Source organism: Pristis pectinata, chromosome 6 (assembly GCF_009764475.1).
Source record: "Pristis pectinata isolate sPriPec2 chromosome 6, sPriPec2.1.pri, whole genome shotgun sequence".
Taxonomy (NCBI): Eukaryota; Metazoa; Chordata; class Chondrichthyes; order Rhinopristiformes; family Pristidae; genus Pristis; species Pristis pectinata.
Genome location: NC_067410.1, coordinates 113,641,054 through 113,665,408, shown reverse-complemented (window position 1 = coordinate 113,665,408; position 24,355 = coordinate 113,641,054). Strand labels below are relative to the sequence as shown.

At 46.2% G+C, this 24,355-nt stretch overlaps 1 protein-coding gene across 3 annotated transcripts in view; it reads left to right on the top strand.

The window, feature by feature from the left end:
* The window catches only part of abcf3 (ATP-binding cassette, sub-family F (GCN20), member 3), a 96,922-nt gene that overhangs the window by 45,272 nt on the left and 27,295 nt on the right, over positions 1–24,355 (top strand). For 2 of the 3 annotated variants that reach the window (XM_052017860.1, XM_052017862.1), the window contains 5 exons: positions 7,921–8,043; positions 19,378–19,644; positions 20,927–21,007; positions 22,066–22,125; positions 23,459–23,515. In XM_052017860.1, the coding sequence (XP_051873820.1) occupies positions 7,921–8,043; positions 19,378–19,644; positions 20,927–21,007; positions 22,066–22,125; positions 23,459–23,515 (588 nt within the window). The remainder of the gene's footprint in view (positions 1–7,920; positions 8,044–19,377; positions 19,645–20,926; positions 21,008–22,065; positions 22,126–23,458; positions 23,516–24,355) is intronic. The other variant, XM_052017861.1, reaches the window with a different exon arrangement.

Sequence of the window (24,355 nt, the reverse complement as noted above, 5' to 3'; positions counted from 1 at the left end):
TCTTGTGTTCCAAGCTTTAAGACCCTTACACCAGATTATGTTGAGGGCATGGTCTCAGAATAAGAGGCACCTGTTTAGGACTTGGATGGGGAAGAGTTTCTTTTTTGAAGGTTGTAGTTCTTGGCAACTTCTGCCACAGAGCTGTGGGAGCAGACTTCTTGGGTATATTAAGTTTAGATAGGCTTCTAATCGGTAAAGGAATCAAGGAATATAGGGAAAGGGCAGGAGAATTTTCAATCAGCAATGGTCCTTTTGAATACAGAGCACGCTCGAGGGGCTGAATGTCCTATTCCGGTTCTGACTACTTGTGGTCAAGGCTGATCTTTTAGCTCTGCGTCCCTTTGCTGCACGAACCACAGTCAATCCCCTTAATATCTTAAAAACCTATCAAATTCTGCCTTGAATATACTCAACAATTCTGTGTTCACAGTCTGCTAGCATAGAGAATACCAAAGATTCACTACCCTCTAGGTGAGGAAATTTCTCCTCATCTTGTTGCATGATTCACCTCTTAGATTAAGACCTTGACCCTTGTTCTGGATACTTGAGCCAGCGGAAACATTTCTGCTACAAAAACAGAAAATGCTGGAAAAACCCGGCAGGGCAGGCAGCATCTATGGTAAAAGATACAGTCAGCATGTCGGAGTAACACACAAAATGCTGGAGGAACAGTTGACGTTTCGGGTCAAGACCCTTCATCAGGACTCCCTGTCCATTTCCCTCCATAGATGCTGCCTGACCTGCTGAGTTCTTCCGGCATTTTGCGTGTTGCTCTAGATTTCCAGCAGCTGTGGTCTCTCTTGAGATGTCAGAGCACTTCTGCTTTTTGAAACAACATCCACAGGTACATTGCCACAACTTTGCTGGTCATCTTGCCAAAAATAGTAATTTAATGAGTCAGATTGGACTCTCCCTTTACAGGCTGACATCCTGAATGTCTCCAGAGCTTTTTGTGTTTTTTTTAGAAAAAGTACCCGAGTCATAACTTTGAAATGGCAGGGTGAAAGGTTCGGAGCTTGAAGGGTAAAAGCTGAGAGCAAGCAGCATGTGAAAGATCAACAGCTGGACTTTGGTCAGGGCAGGGCACTAAGTGTTGCAAGAACATTACAGCACAGTACAGGCCCTTTGGCCCATGATGTTGTGCTGACATTTTATCTATCAAACCCTTCTCTCCCACATAGCCCTCCATTTTTCTACAATTCATGTGCCTATCTAAGAGTCTCTTAAAAGTCCCTGATGTATCTGCCCCCACAACCTCTGCCGGCAGTGCGTTCCACGCACCCACCACTCTCTGTGTTTAAAAAAAACCTTACCTCTGACATCCTCTTAAACTTTCCTCTAATCACATTAAAATTATGCCCCCTCGTGTTAGCCATTTTTGCCCTGGGAAGAAGTCTCTGACTGTCCACTCGATCTATGCCTCTTATCATCTTGTACACCTCTATCAAGTCACCTCTCATCTTCCTTCTCTCTGAAGAGAAATGCCCTAGCTCACACAACCTATCCTCATAAGACATGCTCTCCAATCCAGGCAACATCCTAGTAAATCTCCTCTGCACCGTCTCTAAAGCTTCCACATCCTTCCTATAATGAGGTGACCAGAACTGAATACAGTTCTATAGAGCTGCAACATTATCTTGTGGCTCTTGAACTTAATACCCTGACTAAGGAAGGCTGACACACCATATGCCTTCTTAACAACCCTGTCGACCTGCGCGGCAACCTTGAGGGATCTATGGACTCCCAACATCCCTCTGTTCCTCCACACTGCTAAGAGTCCTGCCATTAACTTTGTATTCTGCCTTCAAATTCGATCTTCTATAGTGCATCACTTCACACTTTTCCGGGTTGAACTCCATCTGCCACTACTCAGCCCAGCTCTGCATCCTATCAATATCACGTTGTAATCTACAGTGACCTTCCACACGATCCATAACACCACCAACCTTCGTGTCATCTGCAAACTTACTAACCCACCCTTCCACTTCTTCATTCAAGTCATTTATAAAAATCACAGAGCAGGGGTCCCAGAACAGATTCCTGCGGAACACCACTGGTCCCCGACCTCCAGACAGAATATGCTCCATCTACCACCACCCACTGTATTCTATGGGCATCCAATTCTGAATCCACATAGCCAAGTTTCCCTGGATCCCATGCCTCCTGACCTTCTGAGCCTTCTGTGAGGAACCTTATCACACATCTTGCTAAAATCCATGTACACCACATCCACTGTTCTACCTTCATTAATGTTCTTTGTCACATCCTTAAGGAATTCAGTCAGGCCCATGAGGCATGACATGCCCCTCACAAAGCCATGCTGACTGTCTGTAATCAGCCTATATCTCTCCAAATGATCATAAATCCAGTCTCTAAGAATCTTCTCCAGTAATTTGCCCACCACTGAAGTAAGACTCAACTGGTCTGTAATTCCCTGGATTATCCCTACTCCCTTTCTTAAACAAAGGAACAACATTTGCCACCCTCCAATCATCTGGCACTACTCCTGTCGCCAGTGAGGAAGCAAAGATCATTGCTTAAAGCATGGCAATCTCTTCCCTCACTTCCCGTAATAACCTTGGATATATCCTGCCTAGCCCCGGTGACTTATCTATCCCAATGTTTTTCAAAAGTTCCAGCTCATCCTTTTTCCTCACGTCAAAATGCCCTGGCGTATCAGCCTGACGTATGTCATCCTCACAAACGTCAAGGTCTCTCTCACTGGTGAATACTGAAGCAAAGTATTCATTAAGGACCTCCACTACCTCTTCTGACTCCAGGCACATGTTTCCTCTTTTATCCCTGATCGGTCCTCCCCTCACTCTGGTCATCCTTCTATTCTTCAGATACATGTAGAACACCTTGGGGTTTTCCTTAATCCTACTTGCCAAGCCCTTCTCATGCCCCGTTCTAACTCTCCTGTCCCTTCTTAAGCTTCCTGGCTACCTTGTAAGAAGTATTGTTCTGGAATTTCTTTAAAAGTGGGGTCAAAAACTGGGGTGGGTGGGTAGGCAGTGTTTGATACATAGATTTTTGGTAAATGGTGAAGGAATTGGAGGAGAGATGAAAGACATTTTCACCCAGGGGGTGGTAAGAGTCTGGGGTCTGGATCTTGCTATCGGAATGCATGGTAGAGGCAGAAATCCTCATCACATTTGAGCAATACTGGGATGCTGCTTGGAGAGTCAAAATCTGCAGGACTGTGGTGAATGGTGGGATTAGGCAAGGTAGGTCTTTTTTAACTAGCACAGCTGCAATGGGGTGAATGGCCCCCTTCTATGTTAGAAGTTTTCAGCAAATCTATGCTTCAGGGTCAGTGTCAGAAAGCACTCTTGAGTTGTGCTAAATCCACTGCATTGTTTTAACATGCAATGATTTGGATTAAGCAAAGTGAGTCTGCTTCAACAGAGCTTCTCTTGTGATGGTTTCCTTGCTGAGTGGAGTTGCCTCTGTGTCCCAAAGTATTGTAAACATTTGTAAAGTATTCACAAACCTTGCAGACTCTAACCAGCATGTAACATCCTAACTTAACCCAGCCCCACTATTGTACAGAGCAGCAAGCCAGAGAAGAGCAATGCTTTGCGAGAAATGGAAAGTTGACTTAGAATTGGCTTCTGTTTGTGCTTATTCACTTGTTAAGGATAATACTGGTGCAGTTTTATGAGCAAGTACACAGAGCAGGCAACAGTGCTTTTTTAATATTTCTTTCAAAAATAAGCCTCAACTGTTCTTTGGCTCCTGTTGAGGGCACATTCTGTCTCTTTGAAGTTGCCCAGCAGGTCCCAAGATTGCACTGTACCTCCTCCCTACTCCCACTGTCACTGGCAACCAGCTGTTTCAGAAAGACGCAGTGGAATAGTTTGGTCAGGAGCCCTTTCTGTGTCATTGGGCACGGATGTAGATCCAGAATCCTCTGAACTTATTGGAGGACAGTGTTCACCTTCACTACCTCTTGCTCATAATGAAAGTTCAGGTTTGCTGAAATTGCACTTGGATTGTTATTGAAATTGGATGCAGGGATGATCTGAACTACTTAACTTGGAATGCAGTTCATTTAAGCCAACTGAAATGGCACAATTTCCAAGTAACATTTGTAATATAAAGACCTCAAAAGTTTTGAGTGCTGAAAGTGTCAGATATTGTTTCATTTTCTTCTGTTGGATGGATTGTTGAAATAACTTCTTGGCCTAAAAGCTGTTGAATTGTGAGTTAATGTGTAAACTTCAAAAAGTTCTTTGAAGTTGGGTTTCTTCTGGAGCTGCTGTCTTTGATGTGGCTTCTGCTCGGACACTTGGAGTTCTCTCTTGCAGAAGAAGTTAGAAATACTCTGTTGTAAGAAGTTGATGTTTTCACATTCTTGTTTTTCTATTTGAAGAGTAATATTGTGGGTTATTCGTAGTGCCAAATTTTCAGGTTATTTCAGGGACATCAAAGTTTGAAACTTGCCCAAGTTGCAGTTTCTTTGAAAATCTTAAAAACTGCAGATGCTGGAAATCTGAAATAAAAACAAAATGCTGGAAATACTCAGCAGGTCAGGCAGCATCTGTCAAAGGAGAGACAGCTAGTGTTTCAGCTGAAGATCCTTCAAATACAGTTCTGAAGAAGTGTTTGACCTGAAACGTTACCTGTGTTTCAACCTGCATGCTCTGGAGCTTTGTATTTCTGCTTTATAGTGTCCCTTTGTTTTCCCTTGTGCTCGCACACTTGAACTGTTCTTGTTTATTAACTAGACAGCTTTGTAAGCATGTATCATCAAGCCAACCCTGGCCTCTCACACCTGAGATCTTCCTTTTGTACTATCCATCCCTGCACATCATCTCTTTAACTTGTTTTCTCACTTCTGCAGTTTCTTTGAATATTTCAGTGCAGGGCATCGGTTCCATTTGAGCTGCAGTCAGTTCTACACCTTAAAGATAAAAGGGATCGAATGATAATAGTGTGTCACTGATTTAATCCTGGTACCAGCTGATAACTAGAAACGAACATCGGTGCCCTCATGGCTCAGTATTTCACTTGCTTTCTGACATGGTTCACATTGACCACCCTCTGGTTTAATTCTGTGGCATTAGAGAGTGATGCCAACATTTATCATAAATCCCAAACTGCCCTTGAGAAACTTGGTGAGCCATGTTCTTGCACCACTACATTCCTTCTGGTGAAGGCACTTCCACGGTGTTGTTGGGGGTGGCTAGGGGTGGAATTTAGATCCAGTGCTGATGAAGGAATTACTTTAACTTTCCAAATTTGCGTAGTGTGTGACTTTGAGGGCAACCTGCAAGGATTGTTGCCTCCGTGCTCCTGTTGCCCTTGGAAAATGCTGCTGGAGTAGCCTAGGCAAGTAACTGACCTGCATCTTGTAGATGGTATCCACTACAGCCAATATGTATCAGTGATGGAAGATATGAATGTTCAGGGTGCTGCTACTCAGATGGGCTGCTTTGTCTTAAATGGTGTCAAGTTTCATGTATTGTTGGTGCTGTATTCATCTAAGCAAGTGGAGAGTAATCCATCACTCATGACCTGTGATAAATGTTGGAAGAACAGTGGGAGTCAGGAAGTGAGTTACTTGCCACAAGCTGCCTAGTCTCTGACTTAATCTTGTAGCTATGGTATCTGTGTCTGGTCCAGTTTCTGCTCAACAGTGACTTGCAGGATGTTGACGATGGGGGGATCGGCGATGGTAATGATACTGAATGTAAAGGGTAGGCGGCTGGACTTGCCCTTGATAGAGATGATTATTGTCTGACAGTTTTGTGACACAAATGTTGCTTGACACTTACCAGCCCATGACTGAACATTATCTAGGTCTTGCTGCATGCAGACTGGGCTGTCATTGCAAATAAACCTGAACATAATGCAATCAATGGTAAACATTCCCACTTCTGACCTTGATTGATGGAAGGTCCTGCAGTGAAGTTATGGGGATGGGATGATTGACCTCCATCGACCACATCCACCCTCCTTCGTGTGACGTGTGTTTGGTGGAAGGATTGAGAGGATGAGGAACAATTTTCCCACACGAGGTGATTGTAGTCTGGAACTCAATGAAAGAGTGGTTGTGTTGAAACCCTCATGTTTAAACACAAATGTGTACTTGAAGAGCAGTGATCTGCAAGGCTACCGACCAACTGCTGGATGTTGGGATTAGATTGGATAATTTATTTGTCAATTGGCACAGATGTGATGTGTGAATGGATTTCTTCTGCTTCGAAAATTTTCGGTGACTTTATGCAGGAGTATCTTCAAAGACACACACTTGCCCTCAGTAAACTGAACCTCTCACAGGAGTACTTGAGGATCCAGCACATGTGGTTCCCAGCATATGCTTAGTTGAATCTAACAGCATTAAATAGGCGAACAGTGCAAAGACAAGTGAGGGAGAATTTGATATTTCCTGCAAATGAGTGATGACTTCATGTCCTTGTAGGACAAATAATGGGTGTATGTGTGTCTCGAAGATAAAGATGTAGGAATGGAAATCATTGGGAGAGACGTAAGATTGGTAAAAGGGGTTCTAAGTGAGGAAAGTTGCATGGATCTGGACAATGAAAGAATGGTAATAGAGAGGAAATGGTTCAGTCGTTGTAGACTGGAACAACGTGACGCTTGCCACATGATGCCTTTGTGTTATCTATTGCTTTAAAAGCCTTCAGAAATGGCAACAAAGGCATTACAGAGATGGTTAAAATCATGAGCAATGTTTATGTTGGTTGTTTGGGACTTGGAAGCTGGACTTGAAAGAGAAGGGGATGCATGCAAATTAATAAAAGTATAAAGAGTCATATTGGACATCTGGGAAAGGGGACAGAATACTTGAAGTGTTAATGGCAATGATTATTCATGGCCAAAAAGGAATTTCTAATGGGACAGGGAGGAAGCTGAGCAAGAATCAGAAATCTAAGACATGAATCTAGGGAAAGAAGAAGTAGGGAAAGAAAGATTGATCATCCAAGGAACTGCTGTAGTGGAGAACGTTTTACCACATGGTCAATGATAAATCAGCTATAGTGTCGTCCCGAAATCAATTTTCCTTTCCGTCCGCTGTAAATAACACAGTGCCACGAGGTCGATTCGAACAAATACCTTTATTAGCAGTGCACCGCTAGGAGAATTCTCTTTCAGCACTCACTAAGAGTCGCTTCCCGAGTTCTCCCAGTACAAAGGGGTAGACAGAGATTTATACAGGTATTGTCACGCACACTTTAATGAGTCAGGTGCCGGAGTTCTTGGTTGAGCAGGAAACGGACAAAAGGCTACTGCAGATGGACAAAGAGCAGCTTCACACCACAGGTTCAGCTAATCATTTTGCAATCGGGTGAGACAAAGGCAGGTATCACCTTCATTGTTTGAGACAGCCTTCCCATTTCCAGTTAAGATTGACCATCATCTCCATAGTCAAGCATAATGGGAATCCAATTAAGTTCCAGACACAGCAATTACCACACAGCACCCAGCCCAGGTAAGCAGTGGTGTGGCTGTTCTGGCCTGAAGGACACTTTTTAAATCAGTATTTCGAGCAGCCATAATTCTCATCCGTCTTAAGATATCAATACAGTTATAGTTTATTAATCCTACACCTCCTCAATAGCACTTTGATGAGGTGTTGGATAATTGTTTAATTAGGAAAACTATGGGAATAAAAGTAGGGGATCTATGGACTGTGTATAGGGATGTGGTATATTGCAAATAGCCTGCTTCTCTGCCAAAACTATCATATGAATTGAGCAACAGAGAAAGCCACTCAGTGATGACCACAGTGGTACAGGCACTGATCCAATACTCCGTAGGTCAAATGTTATAGCCCCCAGAAGATTGGAACAGCAGCAGAAGCTTATCGTTTGAATCAAAATACTGCTTGCACCGCAGTAGTTTTCGTTATGTTAGTAATTGCTTTATCATTGTCTATATTATTTGTACTAGGGTTCTTGAGGAAGCCTCGGCCAGCCAAGCTTCCAATAAGAAGGAAAGCCGCTTGGAAGCTTCGGGAAAGAACAAGTCATACGACATTAAAATTGAAAATTTTGACGTCTCCTATGGAGACAGGTGAGTGTCGATGATGAATTTTGTTTGGGTTTCTTGTAAGCTAATTGATGGAGATCAATTGCCATGATTGGGCAGCACTCCATGTCGTTTCATCATGTAACCACCATCCTGCCAGAAGGTTAACTGCGTGGACCTTGGTGTTTCACTCTCCTCTTCCCACGGCGCTATGCATATATACGTGTTCGGGATGCCTGGTACCTTTTCCTTGTGTATTGGACTATGGGAAAGTGACTGCTTCTTCTGGTGTCCCGTAGATTGCAGATTTCAGAAACTGCACGTGTGCATGCATACTTGCATTACAATGTATACAGGGCTTGTATGGAAGTAGCTCACCTCAGGCCTACATCATCGTCAGGGAAGATAAATGTCAGCAAACGTCAAGAAAGACATTATTCATTGAGCTAGTGAGGGTCAACCACTACATCAAACCTCTGCTGATTTGCCCATTCAACCTCTTTGGTATCTATATGGCAGTCTTTACTGAGACAGCTAGAGAACTCTTATTTAGTGAACGCTCACCAAGTGCTGAATTAGTTTTTGAACTAACTTGATGATGGATTTGTTTATAGTGTCCTGCAGTGCTCTTTATATCTTGCATTAGAAAAGCACACAGCAGGTAGCTAATTACCTTGCTTAAAAAATGTATCAATTAACAGTAAATACTTTTGCCACTGTCACCAAATAAATTGGTTGCCAGGAGGTACTTTGGTTTCAAGAGTGTCTGAATCTGAAAATAACTGAGTACAGCAAATGGAATCTCCTAGGGATGCCAGGAGTCGTTTCTGCAGGAAAATGCAGCCATTTAGGAAAAAATAACAGAACTTAAATAGGAGCAACATCCAGCCGTGTGCGGTAAACTTTTATGTGGCACTTTATCAAATGCCTCTGGAAATCCGAATATGTACATCTACTAATTTTCCCTTTTACGCACCCTCTTTGTTATATCCTTAAAGAACTTAAGCAATTTGTCAGATGTGATTTTCTTCATGTGCTGCTATTACCTCAATAACAGATTTGAGCATTTTCCTAAATTAGCCTTTAGTTTCCTGCTTTCTGTCTCTCTCCTTTCTTGAATAGCTTAAGTTCTTGTATTTTACTTAGCCTTCCATATCTCTGGGATCTATCTGAAATCCAAGGAACCTTGATAGATTACAATCTATGCCCCCTGAATGTCAAGGGTTGGATAAAGAGCAAAAAAAGGATTTGCCTATGACAGCGATAGGGAGCTAGTAACAGGGGAGGCCTGTCATGACTATAGAGAGGCACTTAAAGGGAAATTAGGAAGGCTAAGGTGGATCACAAGATATCACGGCAGACAAGATTTAATTAAATCTGAAGGTTCTATAAGTATATTAAGAGCAAAGAAAAAGTGAGGCCCATTGGGTACAACATGGGCGATCTGTGTGTGGACCCAGAGGTACAGATACTTTTATCGGTAAAGGAAACAGGCTTTGGAGAATTCAGTGAAGGGGTAGGTGAAAGTCTAGTGCAGGTCTCCATAAATAAAGAGGAGGTTCTCAATGTCTTGGTGGTCTTAAGGGTGGATAAATCTCCCTGACCAGCTGGGATTCAATCCAGACTACTACAGGAGGTGATGAAAGAGATTGCTGGGACTCTGGCTGAGACTTTTAAATCTTTGCTGGACACAAGTGAGGTACCAAATGACCGGAGGACAGCAAAGATGGTCCCCCTTTTCAAGAAAGGCAGCAGATAAAAGCCTGCTAACTATAGATCTGTAAACGTAACCAGTGGGAGGGAAGGTACTGGAACAGATTCTGAGGTAGTAGATTAATGATCACTTGGAAAGGCAGGAACTAATTAGAGTCATCCAAAGGGAAGATCCTGTCTGACCAATTTGATAAAATTCTTTGAAGAAGTAACAAAGTGTATTGATGAGGGCAGGCAGTAGATGTGATTTACATGAACTTTACAGAAGACTGGTTTAAAAGGTGAGGGCCATGGGATCCAGGGCAAGTTGGCAATCCAGAGGGTGATGGTTGATTTTTTTTTAACTGGGTGCCTGTGGCTAGTGGTGTCCCACACCGATCAGTGCTGGGACCAGTGCTGTTTGTAATATACATGATGGTATTGGTATATTATTGCCACTTGTACCGAGGTACAGTGAAAAGCTTGTCTTACAAATCGATCATACAGGTCAATTCATTACACAGTGCAGTTACATTGAGTCAGTACAGAGTGCATTGATGTAGTACAGGTAAAAACAGTAACAGTACAGAGTAAAGTGTCACAGCTACAAAGTGCAGTGCAATAAGGTGCGAGGTCACAACAAGGTAGATCGTGAGGTCAGAGTCCATCTCATTGTACAAGGGGACGATTCAATAGTCTTATCACAGTGGGGTAGAAGCTGCCCTTAAGTCTGGTGGTACGTGCCCTCAGGCTCCTGTATCTTCTACCTGATGGAAGAGAGGAGAGAGAATGTCCCAGGTGGGTGGGGTCTTTGATTATGCTGGCTGCTACACCAAAACAACGAGAGGTAAAGAGTCCAAGGAGGGAAGGCTGGTATCCCTGATGCGCTGGGCTGTGTCCACAACTCTCTGCAGCTTCTTGCGATCCTGGGCAGAGCAGTTGCCATACCAAGCTGTGATACATTCAGATAGGATGCTTTCTCTGGTGCATCGGTAAAAGTTGGTGAGAGTCAAAGGGGACAAACCAAATTTCTTTCGCCTCCTGAGGAAGTAGAGGCACTGGTGAGCTTTCTTGGCCGTGGCACCTACGTGATTTGACCAGGACAGGCTGTTGGTGATGTTCACACCCAGGAACTTGAAGCTGTCAACCCTCTCGACCTCAGCACCATTGACGTAGACAGGTGCATGTACACCGCCCCCTTTCCTGGTCAATGACCAGCTCTTTGTTGACATCGAGGGAAAGGTGGTTGTCATGACACCATTCCACTAAGCTCCCTATCTCCTTCCTGTACTCCGACTCTTCGCTGTTGGAGATACAGCCTACAACGGTGGTATCATCTGCAAACTTGTAGATGGAGTTAGAGCAGAATCTGGCCACACGGTTGTGAGTGTATAGGGAGTAGAGTAGAGGGCTGAGGACGCAGCCTTGTGGGGCACCAGTGTTGAGAATAATCGTGCTGAAGATATTGCTGCCTATCCTCACTGATTGAGGTCTGTTTGTCAGAAAGTCAAGGATCCAGTTACAGAGGGAGGTGTTGAGTCCTAGGTCTCAGAGTTTGGTGACAAGCTTGCTTGAAATTATTGTATTGAAGTCAGAGCTGTAGTCAATAAACAATAGTCTAACGTATGTGTCTTTACTGTCCAGATGCTCCAGAGCTGAGTGTAGGGCCAGGGAGATGGCATCCGCTCTAGACCTGTTTCGGCGGTAGGCGAATTGCAATGGGTCCAGGTTGTCCGGTAGGCTGTGAGCCATGACCAACCTCTCAAAGCACTTCATGGTGGTGGATGTCAGAGTCACTGGTCGGTAGTCATTGAGGCATGTTACCTTGCTTTTCTTTGGTACCGGGATGATAGTGGTCTCCTTAAAACAGGAGGGAACCTGAGACGAAGCAGGGAGAGGTTGAATATGTCCGCAAATACTTCTGCGAGCTGGTCAGCACGAGATCTGAGCACGCGGCCCGGGACACCATCTGGGCCAGGTGCTTTTCTTGTGTTCACTCTCTAGAAGACTGATCTTACGTCTTCCACTGTGATCACAGGTTCAGCTGCGTTGGTGGCGGTCAGGGTGGATGGTGACAATCCACTTCCCTTTTGTTCAAAACGCGCATAGAATGCGTTAAGTTCATCTGGAAGGGATGCACTGTTGTTAGCTATGCAGCCCGACTTCGTCTTGTAGCCTGTTATGGCATGTAAGGCCTGCCATAACTGACGGCTGGTCAGGGACTCTATTTTGAGTTGGTATTGCCTCTTGGCATCCCTGATAGCTTTCTGAAGGTCATACCTCAATTTCTTGTACAGATCAGGATCACCAGATTTGTGTGCAGTAGGGAGTCGATCTCCCGGTCCGTCCATGGTTTCCTGTTTGGGAACACCCGTATTGTCCTATCTGGTACACAGTCCTCCACACACTTGCTGATAAAGTCTGTGATGGTGGTGACATACTCATCAAGGCTGGCAGTTGAGTCTTTGAACATGGACCAGTCGGCTGTCTCAAAGCAGTCATGTAGACTGCTTAATGACTTAGATGTGGGGGGCAACATTAGCAAGTTAGTGGATTGACACAAAGACTGGCAAAGTTGCTTATAATGTGGAGGATCGTCTTAGGCTACAGAGAGATATTGATGTGTTGGTGAAATGTGACGAAAAATGGCAGATGGAGTTTAATTCAGATAAAGGTGAGGTGGTGCATTTTGGGAGCACTATGAGACTAGGACATTCACCATGACTGGTAGGGTCTTGGAGTATTAAGGAACAGAGAAACCTTGGAATTCGGAGCCCATGGATCCTTGAAGGTGACATTGCAGGTAGATAACATGGTTAGGAAGGCATATGGGATACTGGCCTTCATTGGTCAGGGCTTTGAATACAGAAGTAGGGAGGTTATGCTCCAACTTTATAAAACCTTGATCAGATGTTAATTGCAGTACTGCGTGCAGTTCTGTTCACCAATATATAGGAAGGATGTATTGGTGTTGGAGAGGAGATTCACAAGGATGTTGCCTGGGATGGTTCATTTCAAAAGCTAGGTCTGTTCTCCCTGGTGCAGAGGAGGGCGGGGGGGGGGGGGTGGACATGACTGAAGTATATAAAATTGAGGAGTAGAGGTAGGGTAGACGCCAGGAAACTTTTCTCCGTATCAAAAGTAGATAAAACTAGAGGATGTAGGTTTATGGTAAAGAGTAAGAGATTTAGAGGGGATCTGAGGCAGACCTTCTTCACCCGGAGTGTGGTAAGTACCTGGAATGCACTGCACTGCCTGAAAACAGTGGTTGAAGCTGGGTTACTGATAGCATTAAAGTGTCCAGATGAGCACTTGAATCATTTAGGTATAGAGCGCTATGGACCAAGTGCTAAGTGACAGGGTGAATGCAGAACGATGCTCACTGGTTGGTGTGGATGAGTTGGATCAAAAGGTCTGTTTCCATGCTGTACAATTCTAATGCACCCACTATCTCTGCAGCCACTTGCTTTGAGATGCTAGGATGCACATCATCAGGTCCAAGGGCCTTATCAGTCTTCAGCCCCATTGGCTTGCCTAATATAATATGAGGAGGACTATCTTTGGTTCCTCCCTTGCTACATAGTCTCTATTGTGTTGAGGAAGCAACTGAGGAACAGACTATTTTGTGCAGTGAGAAAGGGTTAACTGTTAGTAAGGGGCTTTCAGGGGAGAGTGACCATAATATGATAGAATTGTACATTGAGTTTGAAAGTGATGTAGTTCAATCCAAAACTAAGGCTTAAATCCATGCAAAAGTGTACAGGCACTTTAGCGTTTAAGGAAATAATGCATAATTTTCAAAAAAAAAGAGAGATTCCTTTAAGGCACAAAACCCCATGGTAAAAGTGGTTGATAAGTGGCTAAAAGGAGAAATTAAAGATGGTATTACCTCAAAGTGTGGTTCTAAAGTTGCCAGAAGTAGCTGCATGAATGAGAATTGAGAATATCTTAGAACTCTGCTGAGGAGGACAGAAATTGATAAAGGGAAGAGAGTCTGAGAGTAAATGGGCAAGACACATAAAATGGACTGTAACTAGTTGTATGGGCATGTAAAATGGAAAGGACCAGTGAGCACACAGATGTGGGTTCCTTGCAGACTGATGCAGGAGACTTTATAACAGGGAATAAGCAAATGGCAGAGTAAATGTTGAACATGCCAGAAATAGCAGAGAACCGAGTCTAGTGAGAATAGGGAATCAAAGGAAATAATTATTAATAAAAACAAGTGTTGGTGAGACTGAAAGCTGGTAAATCTCAAGGACCCGATGATCTATATCCCAGAGCTTTCTAAAAAAAAGATTTGTGGAAGTACTGAAAGGACTAATCGTCTTCCGAAATCGTACAGATTCTGGAATTGTTCCTGTGTATTTGAGGACAGCAAACATAGCCCCACTATTGAGGAAAGGAGAGGACAAAGCAGGAACTACTGATCTGTTAGCCTGTTGTCAGTGGTGGGGAAGGTAATGAAGTCTATAGTGACGGAAGTAGTAACAGCACCTTGAAAAGAATAATAAGATTGAGATGTCAAAGTGGGTTTGTGAAAGAAGAATCATGTTTCACTAATCCATTGGAGTCCTTTAAAGAGTGACCACTACAATAGATAAGGGGGAGCCAGTGAATGTGATCTGTTTGGATTTTCGGAAGACTTTCAATACGCCCGTGCAGGTTAGGGTAGATAGAATTGGAGTTATATATTGAGATGGATTGAGAATTAGTTATTGACTGGTACACGAAGAGTTAAATAGGCTGTTCTCAGGTTGTCGGGCTGTGACAAGTGGGATACTGCAGAAATCGGTGCAGGGGCCCAAGCTATTCATGCAGTATATCAGTGATTTGGCTGAGGAAACCAAATGTCATATCTCCAAGATTGCTGCTGATACAAACTAGGTACAAACAAACTAGGAAAACATACATATTTTCATATTGTCTCTGGTTCGTTTGCCTTCTGTGTCCTCTAGTTTCTGACTCCTCTGCCATTGGAAATAGTTTATCCCTGCTCCACAGAGGACAATCCTATCTTCCCCAATCTCCCCTCAGAACTGAAATCTCTCATTCCTCAGACAGTCCCAGTAATGTCTGCACCCTCTCGTTGGTCTCAACATCTTTCCTAAGCAGAATTAACCAATATCTCTGCTTTATACAATTTGCTTATGTCATTATTGTTACAGTCAGAAGTCTCACATTTTTACTAGCCTTCCCAACTTCAAAGATGTGTAACTGTTTTCCACAGCCTCTTCAAAACTGTATCATTTAAGTTATATCGCTGATTCTTTCTCTACCTGTAAATTGGTTCATTATTGTCACGTCCCAAGATACAGTGAAAAACTGTTTTGCATGCCATCCATACAGATCATTTCATCACATCAGTGCATTGAGGTAGTACACAGGAAAACAATAACAGAATGCAGAATAAAGTGTTACAGTTACAGAGAAAGTGCAGTGCAGGCAGACGATAAGTTGCAAGGTCATAATGAGGTAAATTGTGAGGTTGTAGCCGAACGCAGCGCGTTGCTGAAAGGAAAACTCAGAGACGTGGAGGCTGAACTGGAGCACACTTTACTGAGACAAGCAAAACGTGCGCACAAAAGTACCCGAGGGCCTCTCCAGCGGATGTAAAGTAAGGTTCCTGCTGGAAGGCCTGCCCCACAGTTAGTCTACGACACGCTCCCGCACGGCTGCCAATGACAGTTCGAGTTCAGTGAGTACGGGCCGCTGCACCCCCCCCACCCCTCCCAGAAATGTCCATCGGGGGCGTGGGACGCCCAGTCTGTGTGTCCCTCTTGGGTGGCCTGCCCCGCCAGTGCGGTGAAGGTACCTTCACCAGCTGCTCAATGTCCAAATGTGCCGGTTTGAGGTGGTCCACCGTGGAAGCCTCCTTGCGGCCACCCACCTCCACGACACACATAGATCCGTTGTGCCGGATCACCTTGAAGGGTCCTTCGTATGGTCTCTGTAGAGGTGACTTGTGCATGCCCCTGTGAATGAAAACGCACTCACAGTCCCGGAGGTCCTTAGGGATAAAGGACAGTGTAGTGCCACGTCTGGAGGTCGGAACCAGTGCCAGGGTCCCTACCTTGTCCCACAGCCTTGTCAGCATTTCTGCCGGCGTCCCTGCTGGACCTTGGGCCTCTGGCACGAACTCGCCTGGGACCGTCAGGGGAGCGCCGTAAACCAAATCCGCCGAGGAGGTGCCCAGGTCCTCCTTGGGGGCCGTGCGGATGCCCAGTAAAACCCAGGGGAGCTCATCTGTCCAGTTGGGCCCTCTGAGGCGCACCATCAGGGCTGACGAGGTGCTTGTGGAACCACTTGACCAAATCGTTGGCCTGTGGGTGGTACGCCGTGGTGTGGTGTAACTGGGTGCCCAGGAGCTGCGCCAGTGCTGTCCACAACCCTGACGTGAACTGTGCCCCTTTGTTGGAGGTGATGTCTGCTGGGAGTCCGAACCTGGTGATCCAGTTTGCGATGAGTGTCCTGGCGCAGGAATCGGTGGACGTGTCCGCTAGCGGCGCGTCCTCCGGCCATCTGGTGAACTTGTCGACCATGGTAAAGATATACCTGGCGCCCCGGGAGATGGGCAGGGGGCCAACGATGTCCACGTGGATGTGCTGAAACCTCCTGAGCGTCAGCGGAACCTGCTGGAGGGGGGCCTTCACGTGCCGCTGGACTTTGGCGGTCTGGCAGTGTACTCAGGTCCTGGCCCAGTGTCCGACCTGCTTGCGCAAACCATGCCAAATGAACTTGTCCGCTACTAATTTGATAGACACCTGGATGGACGGGTGGGCCAGGCCGTGTAGCGTGTCGAACACCCGTCGCTTCCATGCTGCTGGTACCACAGGCCGAGGTCTGCCAGTAGATGTGTCGCACAGGAGCCGAACTGCTGTTGGGCTGATGGGGATGTCCTCCAACTGGAGTCCCGAAACGGTGGCACGGTAGACTGGGATCTCGGCGTCTGCCTGCTGTACCTGTGCCAGTGCCATGTAGTCGATCCCTGGGGCTGAGGTGGTCACTGAGTAGATGTGGGGGCGGGACAGCGTGTCAGCGACCATGTTGTTCTTCCCTGCGGTGTGGCGGACATCTGTGGTGAACTCCGAAATAAAGGAGAGGTGCCTCTGCTGGTGAGCCGACCATGGGTCCGATACCTTTGCAAGGGCGAAGGTGAGGGGCTTGTGGTCTGTATACACGGTGAAATCCCTTCCTTCGAGGAAATACCAGAAGTGCCGGATAGCCAGGTAGAGCGCTAGCAACTCCCCGTCGAAAGCGCTGTACTTCACCTCCTGTGGTCGCAGGTGTCGGCTGAAAAAGGCGAGTGGTCGCCACTGGCCCTCGACAAGCTGCTCCAGGACTCCGCCGACCGCCGTGTTGGAAGCATCGACTGTGAGCGCTGTGGGTACATCGACTTTCGGGTGTACTGGAGGGCCGCCTTCGCCAACGCCTCTTTGGCCCACTCGAAAGCCTCCGTGGACTCTGTGTCCCATTCCACCTCTTTGGCCGTGCCGGCCATCAGACCGAACAAGGGTCTCATGATGCGCGCCGCCACCGGCATGAACCGATGGTAGAAATTTACCATCCCCACAAACTCTTGCAGGCCCTTGACCGTGCTGGGTTTGGGAAACTGGCGGATGGCCTGGACCTTGTCCGGCAGAGGGGTGGCTCCGTGCTGGTTGGCCCTGTGGCCCAAGAAGTCGATCTCCGTCAGCCCGAACTGGCACTTCGCCAGGTTGATTGCCAGTCCGTGGTCGCTCAGGTGCTGGCAGAGCTGACGCAAATGTGCCACATGCTCTTTGCGTGACTTGCTGGCCACCAGGATATCGTCTAGGTAGATGAAGACGAGATCCAGGCCTCGCCCCACCGAGTCCATTAGCCTCTGGAAAGTCTGAGCAGCGTTCTTGAGGCCAAAGGGCATCCTTAGGAATTTGAACAACCCGAAGGGGGTGATGAGGGCTGTCTTGGGCACATCGTCGGGGTGCACAGGGATCTGATGGTACCCCCGGACCAGATCGATTTTTGAAAAGATGGTCACCCCATGGAGGTTGGCCGTGAAATCCTGGATGTGGGGCACCGGGTATCGGTCAGCGGTTGTGGTGTCATTGAGTCTCCTGTAGTCCCCGCAGGGCCTCCAACCTCCTGCGGACTTGGGCACCATGTGCGGCGGAGATGCCCAAGGGCTCTTCCGAGTGGCAGATGATCCCCATCTCCTCCATCTTCCAGAACTCCTCCTTGGCGAGGTGGAGCTTGTCGGGTGGGAGCCTACGGGCACGGGCGTACAGTGGTGGTCCTTGTGTGGGGATGTGGTGCTGCACGCTGTGCTTGGGACCGGTAATGGAGAACTGTGGGGTGATGATGGAGGGGAAATCCGCCAGCACCCTGGCGAACTCGTCACCCGAGAGCGTGACGGAGTCTAGGTGGAGGGCCGGGAACTAGGCTTCTCCAAGCTGGAAGGCCTGGAATGTCTCGGCATGGACCAGAAGACGGTAGGCCCATAGAAAATCCGCTCCTAGTAACGGCCGTGACACCGCTGCTACCATGAAGGTCCAGGTAAAACAGCTGGGCCGAAACGCAGCGGGATGATACGTGAGCCGTACATCTGGATGGTGGTGCCGTTCGCAGCGGTGAGGTCCGGGCCTGGGGCCACATTACGGGTGTCCATGTTTGAGGGGGGAAGGACGCTGATTTCGGCCCCGGTGTCCACCAGGAAACGTTGCCCGGAGTGTCAGTCCCAAAGGAACAGGAGGCTGTTGCAATGGCCAGCCGTCGAAGCCACTAGCGACGGCTGGCCCCGGCGTTTCCCGATAAGGCACACGGTGCACGGCAGCAGCGCGCATTTGACCCCCATCTCTGATGGTAAAAGCACCATTGATCCGAACCCTCGTCCTTGTCCCCCGTGGGTCTCAGTGGCTTCAGTTGTGGGGTCTTGGCCTTGGGCTGCGTGGTCGTGGTTAGGCAGGTGGAAGCCGCTCCTTGCTGCTTACTCTGCAACAAAATGTCTGCCCTGGCTGCGAGGCTGCGTGGGTCGCTGAAATCTTCACCCGCGAGGAGGAGACGAATGTCCTCTGGCAGTTGCTCAAGGAACAACTGCTCGAATAAAAGGCAGGGCTTATGGCCATCCATGAGCGGCAGCATATCATCCATCAGCTTGGGTGGCTTGTGGTCACCCAGGCCATCCACGTGCAGAAGCCGTGCGGCTCGTCCGTGGCGGGAGAGTCCGAAAGTGCGAATGAGGAGCGCCTTGATCTTAGCGTACCTGTCCTCCATTGGTGGATGATCCAGCCTGCCGTGTCCTGGTCGAGCGCGCTGACCACGTAGTAGTACAGCGTGGTGTCGGCTGTAATGCCTCTGATACTGAACTGGGCTGGTTTTCATGATGTGTTAAGCTATGTCCACAACTCTCTGCAGTTTTTTGCGGTCCCGGGCAGAGCAGTTGCCGTACCAAGCTGTGATACATCCAGATAGGATGCTTTCTATGGTGCATTGATAAAAGTTGATGAAAATGTTGCATTTGACGTTTCTTTTTGACTCTTTCCTGCCATGAGTCAGCCCATTTGCAGAGTGGTGGTGGAGAGGCATAACTTTAGATGTTGTACAAGCAACATGGCAGCCTTCTGAATCATGTGATTCCATGAAATGTGGAGTCTTAAAATATTAGGGCAAAGGGTATATATTTCAAAACCTGATCATTCTGTCTTTCAGGGCCTTACTCACTGGTGCAGATTTGCACCTTGCTTATGGTAGGCGATATGGTTTAGTTGGTCGGAACGGCTTGGGGAAAACGACGCTGCTGAAGATGATGTCAGCACGGAGTCTTCGCATTCCATCTCACATCAGCATCTTGCACGTGGAGCAGGAGGTGGTGGGTGATGACACGCAGGCTCTACAGAGTGTGCTGGAGTGTGACACCGTGCGTGAAAGCCTGGTGCAGGAGGAGAAGGAGCTGACTGCAAAAATGAATGCTGGCAGGTCAGTAAAGGAGGTGTCAAGTGTTTTTACAACAGCTCCATACTTGGGCAGGTTTCCTGATCCCTCAGTTCTGACAGAGTTGAGTATGTTTTGAAGCATTCACCAATCAGAAAATTTGTAACAAACCCACCATGTTGGAGGATTGAGTATTTCCTCAGTACCTTTTGGAGCCTTAGCACTTTGAGAAGTGTTTTATGGCTTTTGAAAGACTTTAGAAGGATAATCACTTTTATTGAGGGGAAGCAGTAGTAGGAAAACCTGTGTTTGCGGCTGTTGATTGTGGGATAGATTTTGGTGAAGGTGTGTTGGGAAGTGTGCTTTGTTGACTTGTCATCAATTTAATGAGATCTAATAGAAAGAAATCTGAAGTGACACTTTGCCAAACAAAAAAAATGAGGGACAATATTGGCCAAATATCCCAGTTCTAAAGGGTGTGCAGGGACAGAGGAAGCTGGGTATACCTGTATATAAATTCTGGGAAATGGTAGGGCATGTTGAGAGAGTTTGTTAAGCATGTGGGATCCTGGGATTCGTCGATGGAATATAGAGAATAAAAACATGGAAATTTGTGTTGAACTTGTGTAAAACACAACTTGCGCCACAGCTGGAGTATTGTGTCCAGTTCACCTCCCCTCACTTGGGAAGGAGGTCGAAGCCCAAGTCAGACTGCAAAAAAGGTTTGCTGGAGAGTTCCAGAAATGCAGGATTTCAGCTGCAAGGTTTGAGCAGAGAAGCTGGGGTTCTCTTTGAAATGAGATAAGTTCAGAGGAATCTGATTGAGGTTTAGATCATTGGTTTGGTAGGGTAAATAGTATGAAACTATTCCTAATAGCAGATGGTTCAAGGATCAGGGGGCACAGATTTGTAATTTTAGCCAAAAGTCACATGTACATCGAAACACACAGTGAAATACATCTTTTGAGTAGTGTGTTCTGGGGGCAGCCCGCAAGTGTTGCCATGCTTTCAGCACCTCACTAAGAGAGACAGTAGAAATATTCAAATTTGATTTGTGTGTGTGATGTTGGTGCTAATATTGACCTTGGTATCTGCTTGAGGAGAGAAGAAGTTGGCCCGGTTCACTCTAACTCCCTACTGAGGGTGTCCCTACTGAGAGAGTGTGACTGGGATAGTAAATGAGGATGGACTGGGCTTAACTTGAACTGCTGGTTCAGCAACAATTGCATCCTGTGAAAGTCAGGCAAGGAGAAGAGAAATGGATGAAGGAAAAGATGTAAGTTTATAATGGAGTTGTAAAGAACCTGTTTATGAATTTCTCTTTCAGAGGCGATGGCACAGAGAGCAGTAGGTTGACAGAAATTTATGCCAAGTTGGAGGAGATCGAGGCAGACAAGGCTCCAGCCAGGTGTGTTTTCGACAAAGGGGACGCCTCAGCCACCTTTATGTAACCCAGTGGTATAATTGAACCTTTGTAGGCCACAAGAAGCAGGACAAATCCAACCTGGCCAATTATCACCCCATTAGTCAACTCTCCATCATCAGCAAAGTGACAGAAGGGAGCATTGATGGTGCTATCAAATGCACTTGCTTAGCAAAAACCCGCTCAAAGCGGCTCAGTTTGGGTTCTGCCAAAGTCTCTCAGCTCCTGACCTCATTACAGCCTTAGTCCAAACATGGACAAAGGAACTAAACTCCAGAGGTGAAGTGAAGAGTAGTCCAAACATGGACAAAGGAACTGAACTCCAGAGGTGAAGTGAAGAGTAACTGCCTTTGACAGCAAGGCAACATTTGATCGAGTATGGCATCAAGGAGCCGTGGATAAACTGGAGTCAATGGGAATCGGGGAAACCCTCTGCTGGTTGGATTCATACCTAGTCAAAGGGAGATGGTTGTAGTGGTTGGAGGTCAATTATATCAGCTACAGGACATCTCAACAGGGTTTCCTCAGGGTAGTGTCCTTGGCCCAATCAGCTTCAGCTGCTTCATCACTGAAATCAGAAGTAGGGATGTTCACTGATGATGGCACAGTGTTCAGCACCATTCGTGACTCCTCAGATAATGAAGCAGTCCAGGTCCAAATGCAGGAAGACCTGGACAATATCCAGGCCGGGGCTGATAGATGGCAAGTAACATTCACACCCCGCACAAATGCCAGGCAATGATGATATCCAATGAGAGAAAATCCAGCCATCACCCCTGATATTCGGTGACGTTGCCTTCACTGGATCCCCCACTATCAATATCCTGGGGGTTACCGTTGACCAGAAACTGAACTGGAGTAGACACATACCCAATGTACTACAAGAGCAGGTCAGAGGATAGGAATCCTGTGGCGTGTGTATGTATATACGGGCGCATTGCTCTTGCTTTCAGGCTGTCTCCCCTTCCTCACTTTTACACACACAGTTCTGCACAGAAACCTGCAACTATGTCTGGTTTGGTAATATATTATTCTATTTTTAGGGCTTCGGTTATTCTGGCTGGTTTGGGATTCAGTTCCAAAATGCAGAAGCAAGTGACTAGGTAAGAGGCTGCAAAACCGATCATTCTGTCAAATTGATTAGGGGGGATATCAGAGAGTAATTTATCACTAAGACCAATCAATTATGGAACATTGGTATTGGTTTATTATTGTCACTTGTACCGAGGTACAGTGAAAAACTTGTCGTACAAACTGATCATACAGGTCAATTCATTACACAGTGCAGTTACATCAAGTTAGTACAGAGTGCATTGATGTAGTACAGGTAAAAAAATAACAACAGTACAGAGTAAAGTGTCACAGCTACAGAGAAAGTGCAGTGCAATAAGGTGCAAGGTCACAACAAGGTATAGGTCATAGTCCATCTCATCGTATAAGGGAACTGTTCAGTAGTCTTATCACTGTGGGGTAGAAGCTGTCCGTAAGTCTGGTGGTACGTGCCCTCAGGCTCCTGTATCTTCTACCCGATGGAAGAGGAGAGAAGAGAGAATGTCCCAGTTGGGTGGGGTCTTTGATTATGCCGGCTGCTTCACCAAGACAATGAGAGGTAAAGACAGAGTCCAAAGAGGGGAGACTGGTGTCCGTGATGCGCTGGGCTGTGTCCACAACTCTCTGCAGCTTCTTGCGATCTTGGGCACAGCAGTTGCCGTACCAAGCCATGATACATCCTGATAGGATGCTTTCTATGGTGCATCGGTAAAAGTTGGTGAGAGTCAAAGGGGACAAACCAAATTTCTTTAGCCTTCTGAGGAATTAGAGGCGCTGGTGAGCATATTGATCATGTGATGTCAAGTACAACATTGGTCCATGTGTACGTTACCTATTTCCTTTTGTAACCGCTGCCATTTGTTTCCTCTCCTCCCTCTTGTGCAACTCTCCAGAAGCAAGTTGTGATCTTATTTCAAACATGAGATTCTGGGGAAGCCTGCCTGGGTTGGTGATGTTGTGCTGTTTCTCCTGAAAGCTTGGACATAGAGCTATAAATAGGACAAGGGGTTGACTATTTATGACTGAGATGAGAAGACATTTCTTCAAATGTCACAAATATTTGGAATTCTGTGCTATAAAGAATTGTGAGCGCTGAGTCAGCATGCACTCAAAGTTGCGACTGACAGATGTTTGAACTGAGGGGAATCTAGGATTATAGGCTTCAGACAGGTAAGCAAGGCCAGTTGTTTCATTCCCTGCCATTTTATTGAGTGGAGGAGCATGTTGGTAGGGCTGTACAACTGCTCCTGCCACTACTACATACATTTGAATGTTCTAAATCTCTTCCAGCTTCCAGTTAATGCATCCTGCGCGGCTCCTTGTTGATTTGAAGCTGACAAGATGTTTTTGTTCTAGAACCTGATGGCAATTTTGTGTTTGTTTCAGGGAGTTCTCTGGAGGCTGGAGAATGAGGCTGGCTTTGGCCAGGGCATTGTTTGCCAAGTAAGTGATTCGTCTGCCATTTCACAGTCTGTGCTCAGTTTAAAGCTGGAGCGCTTAGTGGCTTTGAATATGTTGAGCATTTAATAGGGATACGGAACAGGTGTTTGTTTTCACAAACCATGGTCTTCATTGAACAGTGAAGCAGGCTTGTGGCTAAATGCCTCTTTCTGTTATCTTCAAGCTATCTTCAATGGAGAGATTTTTTTAAAATCCTTTTTTGCTCTATGCAACTTTTTAAAAAAAAACAGTGAAAGCTTGGAACCAGGAATGAATCAAAACAAAATTACACTCTGAAATGGTCTGTACTTGTACCTCAAGTTCATTATAATAGAGGACAAAGCCAATTCAATTCATGGATTCTGTGATGGTCATTTGGAAAAGCAAATGGGTTAGTGCCACTCCTCATCATTCCACATATTGCTCCTATACTTTCTCCTGTACTGCAGAAGATAAATATTTAATCAATTGTCTTCTGAAGATTGCTCTTGAAGCTGTAACGACCACCCTCTGCAGCTCAATGCCACATTGGGGCAGTGCATTTGCCAGATAAGTGTGGTCCTGGCTAGAATTCTGGCGTCACGTTTGAAGTTGAATGTGAAGGTTTGGGAGAGTGTGGAGAACAGCTTTACTCTGGTGGTTCCGGGGATGAGAGATTCCAATGGAGAGAGACTGAAGAAGCTGGGGAGAGAAGGATAACAGGTTGAGACATCTGAAATCATGAAGTCTTTCAATAAATAAAGCATAGATGACCAGAGGAAGAACTCAGGGCAGTAAGAAAAAGCTGCTCTTACCCAACATGGTTAGGATTTGGAATTCCTGAAAGGGTGGTCATTACAATTT